The 19,463-nt window shown below is 42.1% G+C and overlaps 1 protein-coding gene across 6 annotated transcripts in view; it reads right to left on the bottom strand.

The window, feature by feature from the left end:
- The window catches only part of ORC3 (origin recognition complex subunit 3), a 48,565-nt gene that overhangs the window by 26,399 nt on the left and 2,703 nt on the right, over positions 1–19,463 (bottom strand). For 4 of the 6 annotated variants that reach the window (XM_048494733.1, XM_048494707.1, XM_048494715.1 and 1 more), the window contains 8 exons: positions 19,207–19,258; positions 16,304–16,401; positions 13,235–13,379; positions 9,678–9,782; positions 7,782–7,936; positions 5,186–5,322; positions 1,861–2,020; positions 781–894 (listed from right to left, as the gene is read on the bottom strand). In XM_048494733.1, the coding sequence (XP_048350690.1) occupies positions 781–894; positions 1,861–2,020; positions 5,186–5,322; positions 7,782–7,936; positions 9,678–9,782; positions 13,235–13,274 (711 nt within the window). In that variant the 5' untranslated portion in view covers positions 13,275–13,379; positions 16,304–16,401; positions 19,207–19,258. The remainder of the gene's footprint in view (positions 1–780; positions 895–1,860; positions 2,021–5,185; positions 5,323–7,781; positions 7,937–9,677; positions 9,783–13,234; positions 13,380–16,303; positions 16,402–19,206; positions 19,259–19,463) is intronic. The other 2 variants (XM_048494740.1, XM_048494749.1) reach the window with 1 other exon arrangement.

A 19,463-nucleotide genomic window follows, 5' to 3' on the forward strand; every position in this document is an offset into this window, starting at 1 on the left:
CAGCATAATCCTGTGTCCCTCATCTGACGCAGAACTAAGACTTATTAGGTTCAGCAAAACTCTTTCCCAAATAAGGAAGCACTTGTTTGCAGTCATGGGATATTTCAAGACCTTTTTGGTAAGACAGTAATATGACTGCTGAATGAAAGAGCAAGCCTCCATTATCCTGAAATCTAACTACTGTTATACCCCAAATTCTTTAGCACATTTATAAAGCCTACTACTACCATTGCCATTCTCACTATTTATCTATGAACAACCATTGAGATTTCTGTTGTGTGGCTTCCCAGTTCTTCTCAGCTTCCAAGAAGTTAATTTGCTCCCCCAAAATACCTGGGGAATTCCCCCCCCCCAGCATTTTGGAAGGATTTTCCAACAACATCAGCAGTAGGAAAATATAACTGAGTTGTCCAGTTCTCACATTTATCACACGAGGTAGCAAACCTATGTCTGGAATGTACCATTTCAATCCAGAAACAGTTATATTTTTGACTGTGGCTGCAGAGAGACCAATGTGACTGGAAGCTCCTCCATTCAAAAAATCTCTGCACGTGGAAAACCGAAAATAAAGAGGAACATTTCTGCTCCAAGCCTTTCCACTGTTACATCAGTTTTCAATGTGCAGATAACTAGTTTGTCCTGAAAAGCATCAATAGCAGATGGAAACCTGCAACCTGTAGTCCAGAAAGAGATTTACCATCTTACCTGCTGTATAGAAAATTAGGTCATTCACTACCACAGTAACTTTCAAAATTAGCAACTGTTCTTGTCCCTGCTTACCTGAAATCCCTTGATGAAGTTCTGAACAGAGAAATCATGGTACAAAAATATGTTTTTTAGCACTTGCAGAACTTTCTCACCAAGTTTAAAGGGAAATTGGCTTGTCAGAAGAAGCTGCAGGAGTGAAATGAAATAAACCATTTGCTTATCTTTACTAATACGAGGTCACATATATTTTTCAAGCTGTTTTCCGGGGAATCCTCAGATTCTTCAAAAGTGTGATGTATTCTGTTTACTTTTCATTGATGCTCAGTAATAGCAAACAAGCTTTCCTGAATTTCACTGCTACCTCTTTGAAAATGTGTAGGGGAGACCTGAGTGGATTTTAGAACATGCTCTGAGCTCATGTTGGGGGAAAGGAGATGACTACCAGATATGGCTAGAACTCTGAATGTGTGCAACTCAGAATCTTTCATCACACACAGGGGTTTAATGATAGAAACAATTCAATGCAGACACATTCTCAGATTAAGAAGGTTAAAAACCAGTGTCATAAAATAAGCAGAAACACTTATAAATAAAATTACCGGTATTTAAATTTTATTGATTACAAAATATATACAGTTGAAAATATATAATTTAAGTAACTAGACTACACCAACTCCTAGTCTCAGGCAGAGTAACAACTGGCATAATTAAGCATTTTAAATTCCATCAGTTCCAACAAAAGGGAGATTAAAAATTATCTTGCTAAATCAACAAGATTTTACAGGGTGCAAGAATTAAAAGAGAAAAAGCAATAAAAACCCAATGTTCTTCTGATTATCATATTATATGATGGGCTTGAGTAAAAGATTAATGATGAATAAGAAAGCCATTTACTTTCAATATTAATCCAGCTGTTTCATCATAGGCATTCATTCTATTATGATCTAATTAATAATTCATCAAGCATCAGGGTAACTACTATTCCTAAATGCAAATGCAACAGTAATTTGACAAACTGATCATCTCTGAAATGCGGTGCTCAGTCAAAACTAGCAACATTGCCCCCTGTGCCACTGAAATGCTTTCAGCAGTCAACAGCTACAGATAAATCGACTATCACCTTGCTTTGAAATAAGGCAGATATTTCCCTACCTTGTCAATAACGGTACTCAGGTGATCTTTGCAGGAAAGAGATTGGAAGAGTTCTATGCATAACAAAGAGGAAACTGAGTGAGGAAGTAACTTGTGGGTTATCATTGGCGAAGTGGCTATTCCAAAAATGAGCACCAGAGGAAATTCACGAATACATTGACTAAGTACAAAAAAACAGAAAGAAAAAATGAAACAAGGTCATTTATATGTAACAAACAGATGGCAATAAATTTCCATCATATCTCCAGATCAAAGAATTTGAAAACACTAATGAGATGAGAAAGTGTACAGAATAATTTTATAATCCTAGGAGGAAAACCCTAGCAGTCCCCTCTATTGCCTGTAATGTAATCATTAAATATTTTTAAAACCGCCAATTTGACCTGCACAGCTCAACAATCTAGGAGCCGAACACCATTCATCAACTAAAGAGTTGCTTGATACCCTTATACCCACCCACCACCATCTGCACTTTTTTTCGCAATCCCTGGCCAGAAGATTGTGAAGTCCCTAGTGAGCTGCCATAACATAATATAAGTTGTGCAGTCCTGCTCTATCTAAATGGTATGTTTCAACAACAATGGCCTGTAACAAAGTACCATATGTGGTTCTGAAGTGTAAAGGGTAGTCCAGTTTTCTTAACGGGGCACCAATTTTTGATGACACCCCCCCCCCCCCAGCAGCACAATGCCCACAGTAATTTTGCTCCTGGCACTCAGTGAATGTTCAGCATAGAGGGTAAAGTGGGTGGGTAACTGAAGAAAACTACCATCACCATCTTAAGAATAATTAAGTTTCCTTACATCACTTGGAATGTGTGGTTAGCTACAAGGCATTCTTTCCAAATAATACTAACCATAACGGGATTCTGAGTTGAAAATCCTAAAACATAATTCCCTAAGTGATGGAATGAGTCAATGACTCACTTCCCATCAATCAGCACACTAGGTTCACTTCCAGTTGTGGAAATGAGTCCGGTGTGCCAATTGGTGAGAAGTGCATCCCATACCAGTCCCCTGCCCACCTTCCCCCCACGTCCCAGGAGCAACCTGGGGCCAATGGGGTAACAGCAGCAAGCTGCCATCTCTGCTGGGCTCAGCACCAGCAATCTAACCCTCAGCCCTTCCCAAAGAACAAGCTGGCCTGACCCATTGGGCCTGCCAGAAGCCTCCCCAGTCCTTCAACCACCCTGTTCCAAACCCCAAAACCCAAGCCAGTCCTGCTGGGGCATTGGAGACAAGCTGCCCTCCCCACCAGGCGCCTCACCAGACCCCCACTTTCTCTTATCACCCAACACGAACTTACCTTTGCAAAAGTGGCAGGTGAACCAAGCGGTGATTGTGGGGGAGGCCGGAAGTGGCGGGGGTGGGTGGGCAGGAGAAGGTGGACAGGCAGGAAAGTAGTGGGCCTGCCACCAGCCCACCTATTCCCCCGCCTGTCCTCTCCCAACCCCCAAAGGCCAAGTCAATTGGTGAGAAGTGCTAGCTGGGCCTTGCATAGAGGATTATTTATTTATTATTTATTTTATTATTAGATTTGTTATACAGCCCACCCCCAAAGGGCTCTGTTTCCCAAGTGGCACAGGGCTTGGGAAAGAAGGGGTGGGGGTGGGGAAGCCCCATTCTGCAGATCCTGCCTTGTTGCTGGCCCACCAGCAACAGCTGTCTAGAGCTCATTGTATTGTGTAACTTCAGTCAGGCTATATTGGGTTTGAAAGAGAACAGCCATCTCAATATGACCCAGTGATTTAGTGGTTCATGGGCAAAGAGTCCCTTCTTTTCTACGTTTTAGAAAGAATGCTTCCTTATGGGGGGGGGGGGGGGGAGGTTGACTAGTACAGGATAGAATCACTAATTTACAAATATCATACTTTTTTCCCTTATGGAAACTTACCACCCAGCTGAATAACTTATTTTGTGCACTTGTGTGAAGACAAGTGCATTTAAAACACTGAAGTGCAACCTGCATTATAATTGTCATGCCAAAAAAAAACCTAAAACATTTTAAATGTTGTAATTGGGAAATATGTGTCATATACAAACCCTTTAGCTGTTTATTTACTTATTTCATTTCAGCATCATGTTTCAGCAAGTTTTATTATTAAATTGAAGCCACAATTTTGCTCATGAAAATAGGAATTTAAAAAAATTACAACATTTTCTCAGTTAAGCCGTATGCGCATTTATTTATTTACTAGCGGATCCGGCCACGCCTTGCTGTGGTTTATTGTGGTGAAATGGAAAAGGAACAGTACCAGCAAATGAATTGCAGATGTTGACATCCATCAGATGGCGCTGTTGTGGAATCATACCATAGTTCCAACTGACACAGGTGTGGCAGGTATACAATACCTGTCATAGTTCGACTGAAACGCACCCTTAAGAGATGTGTGTAAGAAAGGTTATCCATTTCTACTTAACTTTTGGTTCCTATGGGGGGGGGGGGGAGAGAACTGGGCGGAACGTAGCTTGTTATCATGGTTTACCTGGGCCAGTGTGGTACATGAGCTAGGTAAGTAGCTTAAAACACGCTGGGAGGCATGAGCTACGTTGTGTTCAAATTTCAGAGCGTTTGGTCCAGCAAACCACCACGCCCTCCCTCACCTTTCCCTTCCTCTGCTAGGGTGGGTGGGCCATGTCCAGATGGCGAGCCCCGTCCCTTTCACTCCAGATGGCAGTGGTTTTCAAAGAAGGCATGGTTGTTTCCCTTGTATCAGAGGGTACTGCTTTGACGGCCAGCAGATGGGGCTGTTGCGGAACAGAACTGTGGTTCCAACTGTCACAGGTATGGCATATACACAATAACTGGCACAGTTGTGACATGTACACAGCAGAAGGTGTGGAAACAGTATGGAAACCTGGCCGCACGCGAATGCGACATTGTGAGAAAATTTCAACACAATCGGTCCAGCCATTTGGGAGCTGATTTGTAACCCACAAACGCATGGTTAGCTTTATATATATAGTGTACTTATCTCCCCACACATCACCAAAGTCCCTGGATGGGGTACAATTCTAAAAATACCATAAAACCATCATAACATCTCTTTTAAAAACCACTCCCATCCCAACCCCTAATTATCCTAATTGAGTGGATAATGTCCTATTGAACTGAGTTCCACAAAACATTCACACAACTGGGATATAAATCTACTTCTGCAGTTGAACTGTACATGTCCATTATTCCCTAAATACAATTTGACTTCAGAGACCAACAGAGTGGCCCCACAGTGTATATGTGCTAACTGCAAAAACAGTGAAGACAAAAGAAGATTTTCAACATTTCCTGCAGAATGGGTTGCATTTGCATTCTCCTGTCATATTACCTGACGATCATTATGAAGTCCTGAAGAACTTTGGTTGTGAAACTTTCCATGTCCTTGAAAATAACTACAACTGGAGGTGGCTCCCAATGCCTGGATAAGATTCCTTGGATTTTAGATGGTGTGTCAGTGTCTTTTTTCTTCATGTTATTGTGTAGATGTGGAAAAAACAGTGGAAAAAGAAGAAATTCATATATACTGCCTAACTTGCTTTGCTGTGAAACTACAGCCCCCACCCCCAAGAGCCATATATCTCTATCCCACCCTCTTTTAGACAGGCTGTCTGTTCAGCAACCAATTTTATGCCCCCCCCCAAAAAAATTTGCTCTGTTGTTTCCAAGGGAGGATAGATCCGGGGACCCTCACTGTGGGCCCATAAAAATGATCACCTGACCTATTCTTCAACAAACCTGGGGTTCTTGAGGAGAGTCACCTGCAACTAAGCTGCAAATTTGGTGGTTCTACCCCAGAGCCTCACAACTTGCCATACAGTTTAATGGACTCAAATTTTCAGATATTTGGAAAAGTTGAAAAAACCTATATCAGTATGGGAAGTCAGTTTTTATTATTATTATTTTCCAAACATTTTCAGGTCTATTAAACCCAAATCCAAAAAACACCAGGGAAAAAATGGTGCACACTCCTAATACTAAAACGCCTGGAGAAAAATGTTCTCCCTTTCAATAGAGGCTTAGTATGGATGGGTGAAACTTTTCGTGGCATGGAGGTAAATAACACTGCCTTGTAAATAACATCCCAACAAGGGATGTTTTTTCAGCAGGGCAGTTGGAAGATTTATCTCCAGTTAAGGTTAGCAGCATATTTTTCCTCTTGTAAGGCTAACTGAAACAGCAGAAAATGTCTTCAATTTATTCAACAATCAAACATAATTCCTTGTAAAATATTTTATGAATGTGCACAAACAGTGACTATGCAAAAATTACCACATTAATTATAATCAAATAAAGCAAAACTAGCTTCAATATAAATGTTCCTTATTTACCCCCTCAAACATGTGTAAATAGTCACAGGGGGAAAAAACTAACTCAATTGCCTGGTAAAAGACACTCATCAAGACACTCATCGTCAATATAGTTCTCAACAAGACCAGGTCTGTGGAAATTTCAATCTAGAGACTAGAACCATGGACAGGCATGCCAGATCTTTCTACAAACCTGAAAAATGTTCCAGGTTTGCAGAAAAATCTGAATTAAAAATAAACAAATAAATAAATGAGGGGTGTTACTGCCCTCAGATAACAGTGTCTGAAGCTTTAAGAAACAAGTAGCCTCAGCGACCACTGTTGGTCAGCCATACAGTATTACCAAACTTCAAGCCTTGCTTTCTATTATTAAAGGGCAAAAGAAAGGGATAGGGTCCTTTCAAAGGTGTTGGGGCCTTTGAGGGAGAATTCATAGGGGCCAGACCCACCGAAAACCACCAAACAACTGCTACCATTCAACTTGCTTGATTCACCCATGCCCGATTGCTTGCTGTTGTTCAGCAGCAGCCTCCCCACAAAAGCCAGTGGGGTATAGTAGTTATGATTTCAGACTAGATCTAGGAGACATGGGTTTGAAACTACCCTGCCATGACAGCTCACAGGGAAGTAACCTTGTTCCAGTCACGTGCTCCCTGCCCAACTTATCTCACAGAGTTGTTAGAATAAAAAGGAGGAGAGGAGAATGAAGTGAGCTGTTTTCTAAATCCATTGCAGAAAAAGGTGGGCTATAAATGAAATAATGTCGTTGAAGAGTGGGGCAGATAAAAGATGGATTGGTTGGTTGGTGGATGGGAATGAGAGAAGAAGGGAGGGAAAAGTGAGGAGGAGTTTCCAGGAGGAGGGAAGAAGGAAGGAGATGCAGGGGAAATTGAAGTACCCCCCACCTCGTGCACCAGCCCTTGCAGTTTGCCCACCATGCAACTGGACTTGGTCAGCTCTCAACTGGGCCACAGGCTTCCTAGTTGGAGGTTGCTGGTGGAGGGAAAGCTGAAGAAAGGATGAAGGCAGGTTGGCTGGTAGATGGGATGGAGAGAAGGAAGTAGGAAGAGGGGAGACACGGGGGGGGGGGTATTCAGAGAAGAGAAAGAAGAGATAGTGGGGGGGGGGGGAATAAGATGCCCCATGCAAGTTTTTGCAGGTTCCCTGCTTGTTGTTCCTAATACTACTGTATTAAAATACTCCTACTCAAAATTAATCCTGCAAGTAATTTCTTCCATTTTCCGAGAGTAACACAGATATATACTCATTTATTTATAAATCTGTCCAAACATTACTTTTATAAATTTGTAACTACAAACAACCTCAGTCTAAAAGACCGTGTCATAAATAAGCCCATTAAAATTAAACTATGTGAAAATCTTAATGTATTTTATATTCTGTCTCACCAAAAGAAAAAAAAAATTGTAACATTATTTGGCACATGCTGGACCATCCCTGCTTTCGAATGCTCCATTTGGGTCCTAGTGCCTACCTAGTTAGGCAATCTGTGCACTGCACCAAAATACATGACTATCTGGGGGCAAAGAAGGGAGAGCTTGGGATGGATACAAAACCTTAAAAAGTTATGCTACAGAGAAGGCAAATTCTAGGACTTACCTTTGTTATATTCTTGTACCAATCAGTAAGAGATGCTACTGTGCAGCGCATCCGGTTTGGGGAAGCCTTAGAACACACTCCCTCTTCAGATGAGTCAGCATCTATATGGCAGCCCATCAGCTGAGCCATCAGCTTCTGCAGCAGGTGTTTTATGTCTTTATAACAAAAATGGACAAAAGATGCAACAAACTACATTTGGACACATTTTATTCAAACCTGCATTTTCTCTAAATATAACCCAATTTTACTGTTTGTGTTTACATTCTATTGTACAGGTGAATCCCCCCCAAAACAAATTCAAATGCTACACTATGGAAATTCTGCAACAGTGGAACTATAAAAAATTCTGCAACAGTGGAACTATAAAAAAAGTTCAATACAAAAATATTCAGATTTAGCAAACAGGCAAAACTTTTTCTTAATTTCAAACACCAACATTCAGTAGTAGAATTATGCTTTTCACATACAAAATCCTGGGGTCATTCTGAGGTAACTCTGGTTGGGGGAAAAAAAGGCAATGAATGAGCAACCAATCAGACTGCTCTCAAAAGAACACAATGAAGTAGTAGTGTAGGAAGTAAAACTAAAAACATGGTCACATACAAAACAATGTCCTGCCCTTCCCAATCCATCCTCTTGGGATGGGGGGTGGGGAGAAGCTGATTTACAGTCAACTTGATTGACTATGCTGAATTCCCAGAGTATTTTCACTGCCAACTACAGCGGAACCTGTTTTCTTCGTCAATTCGTCCGGGGAACCTCGGCAAAAACCGATGAAAACTCAGGCTCCCGTTGACAGGAATTGGAGCAGCATGGGGTCACCGGTTTTCACCGCAATTTTAGCGCACATGCGCTGGAAAAAATCTATGAATAGTGAAGCAGTCAACGGAAACCGAGGTAAGATTTTCGCCGAAAGAATTGGTGAAAACCAAATCCAACAAAATCCGAGGGAGACAAAAACCGAGATTCCACTGTAGTATGTGTAGTGAGGTGCAGAAGTTATTTGCTGATTTTGTGTGGTGGTAAATTAAGCAACAGGATTTAAGTTTGAGAATGAACGAAAATGAGCCTACTACTCAGCTCAAGTTATTACATAAATACGTTACGCATTTTTTTGTGCTGACAGCTTAAAAAAATGGAAGGTGAGCAATGATAGGGTTAAGAATGCACATGAAACTTGGCAAGATTTAATTCTACTGCTAGACATTCTGTGCAAAATGAGGGAAGACTCATGCATAATACACATGTCTGTGCATACTGAGAAAGGCCAGGATAAGATTTTCAAAGACATGTTTTATTTTTAAATAGCTTTGATTTAGTTACCAAAAAATAGCTGCAGAGTTAATTGCTACATTAATGGATAACATATGATTTAATGTTACAGATATGAAGCCTTGGGCTAGACTCTTCCCCCGTGAGTAAATCAAACTTAAACAAGTAATCCATTTCATTTTCCTAGTACCCAACTAGCTTGCAGTGAGGGACTGAAACATAAACTATGCTTTGTTCTCTTCCCTCAAAAGTTAAATCCTATGTTGCAAGCCTGAAGACTGCCTCCCCACTGGTTCACTGTCATGATGACAATCATGGGATGCTGTTACATATGAATCATGCAGTGGAGATTTACAAATGGTTTCTCTTCAAGAAAAAAAATCCACATTGGGACTAAGAAACTGCAAGCTGAAAGTAATGTTTAAAACTAGTTTTGTTTTATGGGCGAGGGGCTTTCAGAAAACATAACAGCTTTTTCTTATCCACTGGACTAATCCAGTTGAATGTTTCAATATGAATTGTGGGGGAAAACCTTTGATTGTCAAAGGTAGTGATTAAAATTATATCTGCTTTGGTAGAGGCTGACCATCAATTGAAAAAGTCTTTTCACGGTAGCGTATTTACCGGGGCATTCCTTGGATCTCAACGACACCACAAAAGGAGTAACATCCTCCTGGAGAGCTTCTGAAAGACTTTTAAACGTCAGGTCATGGTCAGTAACATTCACACCTGAAACAACACAAGTAAAATAGCAACATAAAAATGTGCACACTACATAGCTTCGAACGGAAGAAAAATAAAACTGTGTTTACCATACACATGTACTGTGTATGTGACTGGGCCTAACAGCCACTTCTTAGGTTACTTTTTCTGCAGTGAAGACTTGTGTGGTAAATTCTATAGCTATTTTTGGTCAGTGATTAGTTTCATCGCAGGGCCACTATCAAGGTTAGAACTCTATTCACATGCCTACTTTACCTTTTGATTGACAGCAACCAGACAACGAAGAATGTACATTTGGGGGCATTGGAGCAAAAACAAAGTTCTTGAAAAAATACCTTGTGTATATCTTGAGCATGTTTTCAGCCAAACACATTGCCTGGGACTCCATCTATGCCATGCTTGAGCATTTGCTAGAACAACAGGGAGCCCTGATCACCTTCATCTCACAGATTGAGATTGTGCAGGAGGAGATTCAGCTCATTACGATGAATGATGGACTGTCACTGAGACTGGAGAGAGCCTTAAGCCCTTTAAGAACGTTTAACGTTCTTCTTTGCCGGGGTGGGAGGTGGGAAAAGCAGAGTCGGGGATGAAGTGCAGCTGCAGCACCTAAGGTTCCTCCTCTGAGGCAATGAGGGTGTGCAGACTGGTGGGAGAGCAGAATCAGGGTGCGCACAGGGGAAGTAAGGGTACGTCAGTGGATTACCCTCGGTTCCGCTGGGCTTGTAAAACTGCACTCTCACCTTCACTTTCCACAGTGGAGATTCTCTGGTTTAACACAGATTCAGCTGGGCTTGCACAGCCTAAGTGGCCCTGGGTTTGGCTGGGCTTCTGCACACACACACCCCATGCTCAAGATTGTTGTGCTGGGGTTCTGTGGATTAGCCTTAGTAGTAAAATGAATAAAATGCTGGGATTCTCTGATTTTGACACTGATTCTGTTAAGCTTGCACAGCCTGGGTGGCCCGGGATTCAGGAGGATTCTGCATGCGCACATAAACACTCTGTGCTTAAAGATTGCTCTGCTGGGGTTCTGTGGATTGCCCTTAGTTGTAAAATAAATAGAATGCTGGAATTCTCTGGTTAAGACATCTACACATAAAGGCAAAAAGTGGAAAAGCTGCCAATGGTAACAGAGTAAGAACAGCAAAGGACCTATGTTCACTGTTTTGAATTCAAAGACTTCTACAAGCAGTACTGTATGTCCAAGGGAACTCTGACAGCTTTGACCGGCAGCCCTTTGGGTCACACTCTTCTTAAAACTCAAGGGACTTTCAAAAAACAAATTGACATTCTAAATGAGAAATGCGTAATTGAAGGGAAGAAAAGTTTTTGTTTTTTTAAACCAACAGTTCCATTCAAATACTTTTGGCATGTTTAAAATAGCTCTTTGGATTGGATCTGATGAGCAAAGAAAAATGAAAACTAGGAAGAAAAAAACCCTTATATACAAGACTGAAGTAAACTACAGAGCTGAAGCGGGCATGTATACAATTAGATGTCAGCATACTAAATGCATTAATAGGTTCACTATACACAAATTCACTGATGGTTATCATACTACTATGCTTGGAATTGATAAACAAAGGTCATGTTTCAGAATGTCACGTGCAGGTCAGAGGTTTAGATCCTGCCAAATTTTCACAGGTAAAAGTGGGAGCAATTTTTCCCATTTCTCCACAGCTCTTCCTGGTCATTCTCACCCCGCCACCGCCCTCCCCCGCCACCGCCCTCCCATTAGCAGTGTTTCAGTGTATGAGTTGGGCTGCAATGGGAGGGAAGAATTGGCAGAACCACATACACATCCCACAAATGTTTACTGAAATCTAGGCATGATCCAAGCCACAAAGACAATCCTTCTGTTATCCCCACATACGCTCTCTATATAAGACCTAAGTATATTCTGGATGAAATCCAGTCGTTTTATTTAGACTTGCATTTATAGACAATAAGGATGTTCTGTCAGTAGGTGAACCTACTATTTGACAAAATAATCTGACCTCTAATATCTGCAGCAGGGATGTCAAATATGTCCATGGGCCCAGGCCCTCTCCCAGAGGTGTAGCTATGGAAAATGGAGCCCGGTGCAAAATCTGAGTTTTTCTGCCCCCGCCCCAACCCCCCCATAGTCATTTGTGTTTTTTGTATTTTATAATGTTTTTTCAGTTGTTGGCCTGCAGGAGGCGCAGTTTTTAGGCTAGCGCAGGGGTCTGCAACCTGCGGCTCTCCAGATGTTCATGGACTACAAATCCCAACAGCCCCAATTGGCCATGCTGGCAGGGGCTGATGGGAATTGTAGTCCATGCACATCTGGCGAGCCGCAGGTTGCAGACTCCTGGGCTAGCAGCATCAAAATTTCAGGGTATCTTTAGGAGACTATCCTGATGATACCAGCCAGGTTTGATGAAGTTTGGTTCAGGGGGTCCAAAGTTATGGACTCTCAAAGGTGTAGCCCCCATCTCCTATTAGCTCCCATTGGAAACAATGGGGGATGGGGGCACCATGAGTTGTAAGGGACAATGACATTTAACACACATGCTCGTATATATAATAAATAACCTACTTACTACAGGCTAGGGATCTTCTTAACTTTCATTTCCAGCCCTATTATTTTACTTAAGTGGGACGACACTGCTGTGCTTTAGTAGTGTAACACTGCCACCAGTGGCTTATGGCCAAACACACAAAATGCTCATACTGTGTACTGGGGTAATGTAAGCTGCGCAAACAGGCAGATGAGAAAAGTCAGGGCTACTTGCTAATCCTCAGTAGGGAACAAACTGGATACGATAATCGGAAATCATGCTTAAACCCAGATTTACCTCAATCATATAGAAATGTGAAGAACAATTTTAAAAGTACAGTGTGTGGGTGGGTAGTGCAGCCCGTTTCCCAAACACTCCTCTCCCAGCCAATATCATTTCCAGTACAGAGGTCAGCTGAAGAAAAACATGGGCTGGAGAAGCTTCACCCATCACAGCCTGCCTGTGTGCTCTTTTCCTGTTAACATGAAAACTTTTCCCTTGGGAGGAAAGGGGAAAGGAGGGAGTGAGGGGTGGCATGCAAGGGAGGGGAGGGGGGCCCCCAGCATTTGGACATGGCCCACCCACCCTAGCAGAGGGAGAGAGAGGGGAGGGAGGGGTGGCATGCAAGAGAGGGGAGGGAGGGGCCCTGGCATCTGGATATGGCCCAACCACCCTAGCAAAGGGAGGGGTACAGGAGAGGGGTGGCATGCAAGGGAAGGGGAGGAAGGGAGGGGAGGGGAGGGAGCAGTTCTTGGTTTAAGCCAACAGTCCTTCCACCAACTCATCTAGTTTGGTCCTCCCTATTTCAGAATCTCATGATCCGTGGCTCCAATAAAGATTCCATTCAGTTTCTTGGCATCTTTCAGCAGAATTCATACCCCAGTGATGTCACATACTGTTAAATACACTAAAACACCAGAAAAGCAGTGTTACCTAAGACAAGAGCAGCGGTAGGAATTTCATTTGACTTCATCCGATAAGCCCATTCTGTTTTCTTCTCCTTGAAATTCACATGCGATTGTCTCAGAAATGTTATGAGGTTATCAAACAGCTTTTTATTCAAGTCCTCTTGCAGTTGCTGTTAAAAATACGCAGAACTTCTGGTTAGACAACTAAGACTATCAATCTTGCAGTACATTTTCAAACAGCCTAAAACATAATAACATGTAATTGTTACATTGTTACGTGTGATTGTTTACATGTAATTGTCTCATTTGCCAGATAATTGTTCACAGAGATACAATTTATTATGTAGCTGAAATAAACACTTTCCTCTGGTTTCCTTACACGTTTTGATCAAACGTTAACAATTCATGATCACTGCACCTCTGTTTGAGTGCTTGATCCAATAAGCCGTACAGGCCTTTAAAAGCCAGACACTCAAAGAAAGAGAAATATTCAATTGTGGCAGAAAAGGAGAAGAGTCCTATCCCAACTAAGACCTGCATTTGATCCCCTCAGAGGTTTTGAGGAAATAAATTCCGCATCAGTCTCTTTCACAAGAAGGCTTTGGAGACATCTTAATTCCCAGTATATCTGAATGCTCCCCTAGCAGACAGATAATAAAATTACAGCCCGATCCAGAGCGGCAGCAGACAGAGACAGCACCACTTCTACGCTACCTCCAAAGAGGTTTCAAGTGGTACAGGAAGGCCCCAATTTTTTTTTGAAACCCAGCCACTCTGTTGGGGTGGTCACCCATGTTGACATAAGCCCATACCGCTTCCAAGACTCCATTTGATCTCCCCACCTCTGGACTAGGCTCTAACATAAAACAATAGCCCAGCAAGTTCCATTTTATGAACTATCACAAGCAAAAGCCATCTTATGAGGCAAAAGCCATCTTAACAGGTCAGGTAACAAGAATGAATTCACCCAACATGTTACAACCTGGGATAGGAATTTATACCATGATAATGAGACCACACTCTCACCTGGATACACCAAACAATTATCCACCTGTTTTCAGAACAGTTTCTTCCCCCTACTTACTGATAACCCTGAATGACAAGTACAATCTAAGCTTTGTTTCTTTGTTTTATGTGTTGGTTCATATAAAAGTACTTTTATTAAAAATTGGAGAGTTGTGATGTGCCAAAGAATACTGGTTCTGGTGGGTTTTCTGGGCTGCGTGGCCATGGTCTGGTGGACCTTGTTCCTAATGTTTCACCTGCATCTGTGGCTGGCATCTTCAGAGGTATATCATAGAGGGAAGTCTGTTAGGGTTAGCATTGCCTGCTGTGGAGATCTCAAACCTAATACTGTTCTAACCAGTATAAATAGTTGCTACAATCAGCTTCCATACCAAAAGATTAGAAAGAAACAAATGCTGCACCAAAAATCTGGGAAATTACAGTCCAACTCACCTTTTTTCTATTCTGGGTGAACTAACAGAAACTGTTTTTAAAAGATAGAATTATTAAGCACGTAGAAAAAACAAAGCTTGTCAAGGGAAACCCAGTATGGCATCTACAAAGGGAAGTTCTGCCTCAGAATTCCCTCTTTTGGAGTAGTTTAAAAAACTGATAAGCATTTTGATAAGGGTGATCTATTACACGTCGAATAGATCTCTAAAAGCCTTTTGATCAGAAGCGGAGCTACCAGGGGACCAGGGGGTGCGTGTTGTACCGGGAGCATGCCTGGGGGACACCCCCCCGTAAAATTGCCCCCCGCAGAACCCCATTCCCCCACAGCACCCCCCCGCCTCCACACTTTATTAAAACAGTGCAAGCTGGAGAAGCAGCCTGTTCTCTTCAGGCAAAAAACGGCCTGGTGGTAACTACATTTCCCAGTAGACCTTGCGAGCCCCAAGGTCTCTTGGGAAGTGTAGTTCCCATCAGGCCGTTTTCAGCCTGAAGGGAACTGGCCGCTTTTCCAGGCTGAAGTAAGTTAAGTGTGGGGGTGTGGGGACAGGGGGGAGGTAAGCGCTGCGGGGTGAGGGTGGGGACACAGAGTGCACAGCGGGCACACTCTGGCCCAGCTACGCCTCTGCTTTTGATGAGGCTCTTCACCAAACACTCCTACATACAGTCAGCAGTCATGGGATAAGAGGATGGAGCCTCCTATAGACTACAAATTGATTGCACAATAGGAAGAAGGTCAAAATAGACCATGCAACAGAGGGTAGTGGGGGTGTCCCACAATGACTAGTATTGGAGTTGTAGTGGATAGCTCAATGTTAGAACACTTCTGTAAAAAAAAAGAATTAAAAGTCTGGGGCTTTCCAACTTCGAAACATAACTATGTGGGAACATGAAAGAGGTTTACAAAATGGAGACACTGGACACACTTCTATTTATCCACTGGACACTGGACAGCCTTCACACTCTCAGCCAAACACCTAGTTGGCTGTTAGGAGGAGTGGGCCACAATAAGGTCACTACCATGGCTGCCAACCAGGGAAAAATGGAAGCTGGCAACAGTGAGGTAGTGATGGGTTTACTTCTCTTTCTCCGTGACCATTTTGCTCTCCTCTGGGCACCTTGAACATCTCATCTCTCGCCTGAACTACCATGCCTCATGCTGACAAGAGAGCAAGAAAGCAAAGACTGAAGCTGATTTCCATCATTCCAGACACACAGCAGTGGTAGGCAAAAACAATCCTACGTGTTCAGAGGTATTCTGGAAATTTAAAAAGTTACAGTTACATGCTTAATGTCAATAGTTATATTACTGTACATGTGTATTTGGTGGGGGTGACACGGCAGTCGTGTGTATCTTCTGGTTGATGGTAATTGTGAGTTTGGCTCTCTGAACCTCACAACTAGCACTGCTGCCCCATGGCCTTGAAATCTGCTACTTGCTTTTTTGCTCAAGTCTGTTCGTACAATGAATAACCCTCTGTAGATCACCAGCACACAGAAATTACTGGGAAAGTTCAACCCCGCTCCACCCGCTACATTAAAAAAATGACACATCTTCATTACATTTTACTCAGAATATTTCCAAGACAGCACCGATAAAGTCAGTCGTATGCTTAGAATCAAAAGCTGCAGCACTCACCTCTGTTTCTGATTTAATTCGCTTCCATAATGACTGACAAGTATTGAATCGTAGGTCACTGTCCTCAGAGTCATTATTACCTTCACAAAAATAGTCAGCTAGAAAAATAAATAATAAAAAAGAGGGTGATCCTGTTCAATATTTATAAAACAGCTTCTTCGATACAGGCATTGTGTAACTCCTTGCGCTGAAAGATCAGCGTTTCAACGCCTATTTGATTACAGTCTCAACTAAAGAAGATAACTAGAGTTTTTGAAGAATCACCTCCTCCTGTACTCTCCAGTTAAAATCCTCCTACTAAGCTCTAATCCAAGGGTGTCCAACTCTGGCACCCCAAATGTTCATGAACTACTGGCAGGGCCAGTAATTGGCTATGCTGGCAGTGGCTGATGGGAATTGTAGTCCATGAACATCTGGGGCGCCAGAGTTGGACACTGCAGAGGTGGGATGGGCGGCAACCAGAGACTGGGGTTTTTTTTTAAGTGAAGGTGCCTCACCTTGAGATGTCCACTCCCTTTACGAACCAGTCCAAAACTTCTAACTGAAGAGTTCACTCTTTTTAAAGTTGTTCTTATCGATTATGCTTAGCCTGAAGGTTGTCATATAGAAATCAAATGACACCACTTTTTGAGATTTTATTGTTTGTTTTAATATTTATCATTTTACACCTGTTGTTTTTATTATTTATTGTATTATTGTATTATTGTATTAATTTTAATTTCTATACCACATCTAGCGGCAACTGGAGATGTGGTATCTTTCTATACAAGCAAACATAATCCTCTCAAATAAAAAAGATGAAAATGCAGTAACTAGTAAACAAGTTCTGGAGAGCTGGGGGAGTAGAAGAATACAAACATTTTATTTGCCAGCTGAATTTTTCTACTGGAGAAGTACCAGTAAACTAGAGTACTGCAGTGGCTGAACAGATATGGTTCAGGCCAAATCTCCAACCCTGAAACTAGAAGTTCCCTCAAAGGCTTGGTACAAATGATTAAGCTCAAGGGGTGATCCTTGCTGAATCAGTTAAGTCCCAGGGAGCGGAGACAAAAGAGATCCAAATTTACAGCAAAAGAAGTAAGTTAATGCAACTGCGCCTGCACACACACAAAAAGTTTTCTTCCAGCTCAGTTTATACCTTGACTTGACTGCTCTGAGCACCTAGATCCACACCATGGTGACATCGACTAGACTACTGTAATGCAGTCTACATAGGCCTTCAGCCAGGTATGTAGGTAAGGGGAGGGGTTTCCACGGGTTCAAACCCCTCCCATTACATGCTTGCTTCAAACAATGCGTGGAATGGAACAGCCAGATAACCTGTGCTCGGTCACCGAACCCACCCCATAAAAAATCTATACCTATGGCACTGCCTTCAGCTATTATTTCTCTCTCATGAGTTCAAAATTTCCAGAAACAACTATAGTCATGATGGGAAATTACTTGTAGAATCCACCATGAGATGTGTTGCTTTCAGCAGTGGCGTAGTGGCTAAGAGAAGTGGCTAAAAGCAGGTGCACTCTGATCTGGAGGAACTGGGTTTGATTCCCAGCTCTGCCGCATGAGTTGTGGAGGCTTATCTGGGGAATTCAGATTAGCCTGTACACTCCCACACAAGCCAGCTGGGTAACCTTGGGCTAGTCACAACTTTTCGGAGCTCTCTCAGCCCCACCCACTTCACAGGGTGTTTGTTGTGAGGGGGGAAAGGCAAGGAGATTGTAAGCCCCTTTGAGTCTCCTACAGGAGAGAAAGGGGGGATATAAATCCAAACTCTTCTTCTTTCTATTTCCTGAGATATAGTGTTGTTTTCAGTGAGGAATTTAAAATCTGTTACCAACTCCTCTGACCCCAGGTCACTTTTAAAACACAAATTAACAGGATCTAGGTAGGGTAAAAACTCAACAGCAGAAAAAGCAAACAGTATTTTTTTAAAAAGTAAACTGGGTCTATCCGAAAGACAACAATGGGTTTTGCTCCTTAAGTTAATTCGAGCTTTGTCCTATTAAGCACCTTCCTTCTTTCCAACCAGTTGATTGTGTGCTCAAACAGATCTCCCCATCTCCCCCTCCATTTTCTTCAGAAGGCATGGTGTTTCACATAAAGAAAAGTAACCCCAATCCAAACAGTGTATTTGTGGCCAAAACCCCATCATCCTATACCGTGATTCAAAGCACAGTTCATATTTATGATTGAAAACTAAGGCTGAAAGTTATTTATCCAATACCCCAAAAGAAAAAGGAGGGTGGAAATGTTATATTAAATCGGGGTAACTGGAAAGGAACAAATCGGCATACAGGCATATGCACAAGTGTTTGTGACACAGAAGGCACAGGGAGTTTTCCAACACATTCCTCTCCACAGTCTCTTCTGACCACCCCCCCCCTCCCCGACACATCATTTCTGCAAGGTCTATGCAAAGAGGCAACAGTGCTGGTCAGTGGGCTGGAGTGAGGAGGGACAAGAAAATGAAGTCAATCCCATTTCTCAATAGAACTGCACTTGTGGGAGAAGAAAAAACAGCGTGGCAGAATGCACGCCCCTCACTTCCACAGGCCCATATAGAAATTTTTAAAAATGTATAAAGGAGCATTAATCTTGCTTCAAAAGAACAGAAACTTTCACGTAAATCAATAATTCATATGTCTGCAGTCAGAGGAGTGACAGCTTTTCAATACTGTGACAACACTGAAAATGATTAAATGTTACATCGTGAGTGTACAGCATGACCCAGTCTTTTCAAAAGCAGATTAAATGCCACAACCATTATTTTCTAGATACCTTCAGAGAAGTTATACTATCTGCTATACAAGAGTGCCCAGAAGACATATAGGACGCACTATTGTGAAAAAGCGCAGGACAGGAAATCTTGAATAAAGAGTTATTGCACAGTCATGCATACTAACCTGCTGAAGTTATCTTCCTCTTCTTAGAATCTGGCTTGAATACAAAGCAGCCCTACAAGTAAGCAAGAAAGACAAAAACCAAGGGCAGTACTGAATATTTATCAAGATTCTAGTCTCCTAGCATAAACAATATCACGAGAATACCACAATTTTACTCTTAATCCCTATTAAACAACCACTTATTAATCCTGATTCTATGGTCATCTCAGTTTACCAATTAAAAGTTGAAATGGTTTCTCCATGCTTCACTTCTTGTC

This window comes from Sphaerodactylus townsendi, linkage group LG01 (assembly GCF_021028975.2).
Source record: "Sphaerodactylus townsendi isolate TG3544 linkage group LG01, MPM_Stown_v2.3, whole genome shotgun sequence".
Taxonomy (NCBI): Eukaryota; Metazoa; Chordata; class Lepidosauria; order Squamata; family Sphaerodactylidae; genus Sphaerodactylus; species Sphaerodactylus townsendi.